The 4,130-nt window shown below is 38.4% G+C and overlaps 1 protein-coding gene across 2 annotated transcripts in view; it reads right to left on the reverse strand.

Annotated features, from left to right (window-relative positions):
• Positions 1-1,941: 1,941 nt before the first annotated feature.
• The window catches only part of hbp1 (HMG-box transcription factor 1), an 11,195-nt gene continuing 9,006 nt past the window's right edge, over positions 1,942-4,130 (reverse strand). For both annotated transcript variants that reach the window (XM_005929089.3, XM_005929090.3), the window contains exons 10-11: positions 2,985-3,126; positions 1,942-2,845 (exon numbers count right to left, since the gene is read on the reverse strand). In XM_005929089.3, the coding sequence (XP_005929151.1) occupies positions 2,828-2,845; positions 2,985-3,126 (160 nt within the window). In that variant the 3' untranslated portion in view covers positions 1,942-2,827. The remainder of the gene's footprint in view (positions 2,846-2,984; positions 3,127-4,130) is intronic.

Consider the following 4,130-nt stretch of genomic DNA (forward strand, 5'->3'; position numbering starts at 1 on the left):
GACCTAGATTGCCTAAAAAGCACCCTTTTGTAGCTCACTTAAGTGACACATACGTCTTTCCCGTCACTACTGACAACCCAGTGAGCCTGCAAACATGTTCAGCTCTCTTCAGATGCCAAGGCAAAAGTGAGCTGCTGCTGATGGCTGTAAAGACTTGTGTTTTTACAAGTCATCTCCTTTTTTTTCCCTAAATCGTCAGAGCATCTTACACTGCGACATGTGACAAATAGGCCTTTTGCATGCATTCAGCAATGTACTCACATAATATCACACAATGTTTGTCCCACAGAGCTTCTTTTTTGTGCTTTACCAGATTTTAAAATGTGTAATGCTTAGTGTGTGTTAGTGGGGGGGCAAGGCAGCCATGTATCCATAAGAAAAATGTCATTAACACATTACTGCCAAACATTTTGCTCTTACAAAGACACCAAGAGTCTGCTATCTCTCAGTGAATTACTAAAGCTAATTGCCCCTAATTAGAAAGCCTTGATTAAGGTGCAGCTTTTGATTCAGGAGGAAGCCAGCAGTGATGATCCCCTGAGTTTCTCGCCATTCTAATTTTTCATTTTAGTATTCGTCATTTCTTCCTGCAAAAATAAAGGGGCTTTATGCATGAAGGCAAGTCATTTGTCCATGATTGCAATTTTTCTGGATGGCTGTGTGGATTGCAACTCAGCGACCTCTCACATGAATTGTCTCTATCTTTATTCGTTTTCTAGAAAAATCATCCAAGATGGCATTTTTGTACGATTTTTTTTTAAGGGTTTCCATTCTTTTGTTAAACGTGAGAGCAGCAGACCTTTAAAATCCAAATGTGAGAGGACACAGCTTATGGGTTTTTACTGTTGGGTGTCAGGTTTGCTCACTGTCCACACCTTAATGTTCATAAATAAGACACCACAGCCATTTCTGTGTTATCCTTATGGCAGTGATACATTGTTTTAATTTACAGAGCAGTGACAAGATTTGAAAAATGCTTTTAATTTTCCACCACAATTATGACATTCTTTAATTCTCCTTTCAGACGTACAGCAGCGTTCAGCCAGAAGCACGTCAGACTCAACTTTTCATTCCCCTCAAAACACCATAAAGTATTAAACATTGACTATTTTAGAGCAGTCTGCTATGGATATGCTATAATTAGATTCCTATGCTTGAAAGGCCTGCAGGGTGTTGATCATTGTTATTTTATGAGGCATGTTTTTCTCGCCAGTTTTAAAATTACCATTTTGTGCTAGCAGCCAAACAGGGACCCACAAAAAATTTTATAAGCATAAAAATGCCTTTATTTGAGCACCAATCACCCGAGGACTATATTACTCTTTTATTGTTTAATTACAGTAAGGAGAAAGGAAAATCATTTTCTTTCTGTTTTTCATGCTGAAGCATCATTTCGTAAAATTCACACATGCTTTTATACATGTTCCCTTTATGATGACCTAGAAATCAGGGTATTTTTTATAAAGAGAAGATTGACATGGAAGAATCAAAAAGCAACTGTCTCTTTACAAAAACTGGGTGATTGCACCCTCTGGTGGTAACCATACATATATATATGTAACGCCTAAAATTATTGCTTAGATTAGACAGACAGACAGACAGACAAACAGGCGCATGCCAAGGTCAGATTCCACTGAGCATAAGATTCAGCTAAAACCTTTAACGCTGCTGTCATTCAGCACAAGAATGAATTCGGCACACTTACAACTTTGTACATGGTGGCTTTGGTGTGGTAGACAAACAAAAGATTAAACTGCATTAACCTGTGATGAAACTGTCAGTCTTTCCCAGTTGGACTTTCAGCTCAATGAATATTAAGAGCTTTTAAAACTTGCTCATGTAGGAAACTGATAATTACTCAAAGGATTACCAGAACAAGCTATGAACACGTCAAAATATATTCACACTTAAAGCCAATCACCAAAGAAACACACAGCTGGAGAGAATTTTAAAAAATTATTTATAATATGATACAAGGATATTTTGTGCAAGAGGTTGTTGGTGCTGTAAAACCTGTACATTATGAACAAAAGCATTTAAAACTTAAGAGAAACCTGAAAGCAGAGCATGGCTGCTGGGCCACGATTGTGTCAAATGGCTAACTGTCAAGAGACGAGCTGTATTATACAGTTTCCCCCTGTATACAATGGCTGTATAGGATTAGATTACATATTTATATAAAGTGCAGAAGAAATAAACACTTACAGTGAAAGCCTGAAGTGCTTTATGACTGAGTATAAACCCACCACCGCATGCGGAAAGCCCTGTCATCATGTGACCGGGTGGTCGGGCAAAAACGACCTAAAGACTTGCAGGGCAGTAATCACAAACTGTTCGCCATAGTTCAGCGGCAGAATATGCTGTATACTGTAATACAAAATGTTTTAATAGATTATCTATCTGTGCAATATACTGAATATTAAAAATATCACTATAAACAGGTTTGAAAAAGTTATCTGAAATTCCCCCTTTTGTCTTTTTTTTTTTTTGACTGAAGCATAGCACCACAGGCTCTCATGTTTTCCCACCACTAGATATGAAATAACCTGAAATTCATTCTTATTTCAGAGGAATAAGACCATTTTTGACATTAAAGATATAAGAAAATATATGCACTGTTAGTGACTAGATTAAATGCTTTGTATATATATCTCATAACTCTGTTTTGTCACTATAATGTTTCATGGTTATAAAAAGCAAGTGAATTCAGCATCACAGTCGAGTCTCAAGAATACAGGAGAGCAAAGAGGCATCAAGCGGTCCATCAGACTCTGTCCAGCACCTCTCCATGCCAAAACAACAGCAGCCAGGGATGTGGGTAGATTATCTAGGTCTGCTGGGAACCCTGTGCAAAGACAACAGGAGTTGTAGATACACAGCAGACTGGACCCATGTTTAAAACCATAAAAATGCAATGTCAGTGTGCAATGTGGAAACGGTTGTGAAATAGAAATCGGTGCGTGATATCTGATTTTGGTCCTTACCGAGTTGGTTCTTTTACGTTTCCAACAGTCTGGATTGAGCCTTTTCTGCTCTTCGGCCAGGGCCTTGGCCTCCATGGTGTACATCCTCCTCTCCTCGTTCTTCATCTTCTTCCACTTGTCACCCAGAATGACACTAATGGCTCTGGAGCGAAAGGTTAGAGACAAATTGAGATTCAGTTTTTCAGATTTTTGACATGCCAGAATGTGTCTTTGTTTTCCTTTTAACACCGTCCCGTTTGCTCCTTTTGTCCAGGATATAGAAAAAGCGGCCCGCATACGTTTGATTAAGAAGTGAAACTAAATGTCTTTAGAAAAAAAAATGTAATTTAATTTCATCTAAACACTGTCAGCTGTCAGTGTTAAATCTGTGACAGAGTTTTAGAGTGGAACCCCAAGGTGTAGATTAGCCTCATCTACATCTAATGTTTCATGTCCACTCTAACTTTTGACCTAAGAAAATAAAAACAGCTACACTTGGTTTTACTATTGCTTTTTTAACAATTAAAGCTGGTAAGCCATCTGTGGGTGGAGAATAAAGCCTTAATTATAATGTGCTGGGAGACGTGTGTCTTCATACAGGGGTTGGGTTCCTAAATGAGAATAGAGTTTTAGTCCTTCTGGTTTTCTACGACTTGTTTACCGCTTGTCTACATATCAGAAATTCTAACCCACCACTGAATGAACAGCTTCTCTATCAGAAGCATGACCCACAGTGGCTCTGCTGTTTTGTTTTGTTTTTTTGTTTGTTTGTTTTGGGGGGGAAGTTTGGGTTTCTTGGAGTGTTATTTTATCCTTGCTGTCAGGGCTACAGTGGCCAATAAAGAATTATCTTTGTGTTCAACTACAAGGCAACCTCTAACACAAAAATAATAGTTTTCATATTAAGTCAATTCACACTTTTCTAGCTCTGCAGTCATTCTCTATCAGAAAATTAGCAGTTTTCTATTCTGAAAAACATATTAAAGTGGGACAAACAGTCAAGTATCATCATGAACAATGAGCTGAAAGATCAGGAACCAGAGGAAGTTGGCGTGGGAAGGGAGACACAAAGCGACCATAAAGCTGTGGGCATTTTGAATCATGTGAAACTGTTCCACATGTTCCTCCGTTGACATGGGGTTACAATAACCCATTTGGCAAACAGGT

This window comes from Haplochromis burtoni, unplaced genomic scaffold (genome assembly GCF_018398535.1).
Source record: "Haplochromis burtoni strain Fernald_Lab_line unplaced genomic scaffold, NCSU_Asbu1 Contig_77, whole genome shotgun sequence".
NCBI classification, from domain to species: domain Eukaryota; kingdom Metazoa; phylum Chordata; class Actinopteri; order Cichliformes; family Cichlidae; genus Haplochromis; species Haplochromis burtoni.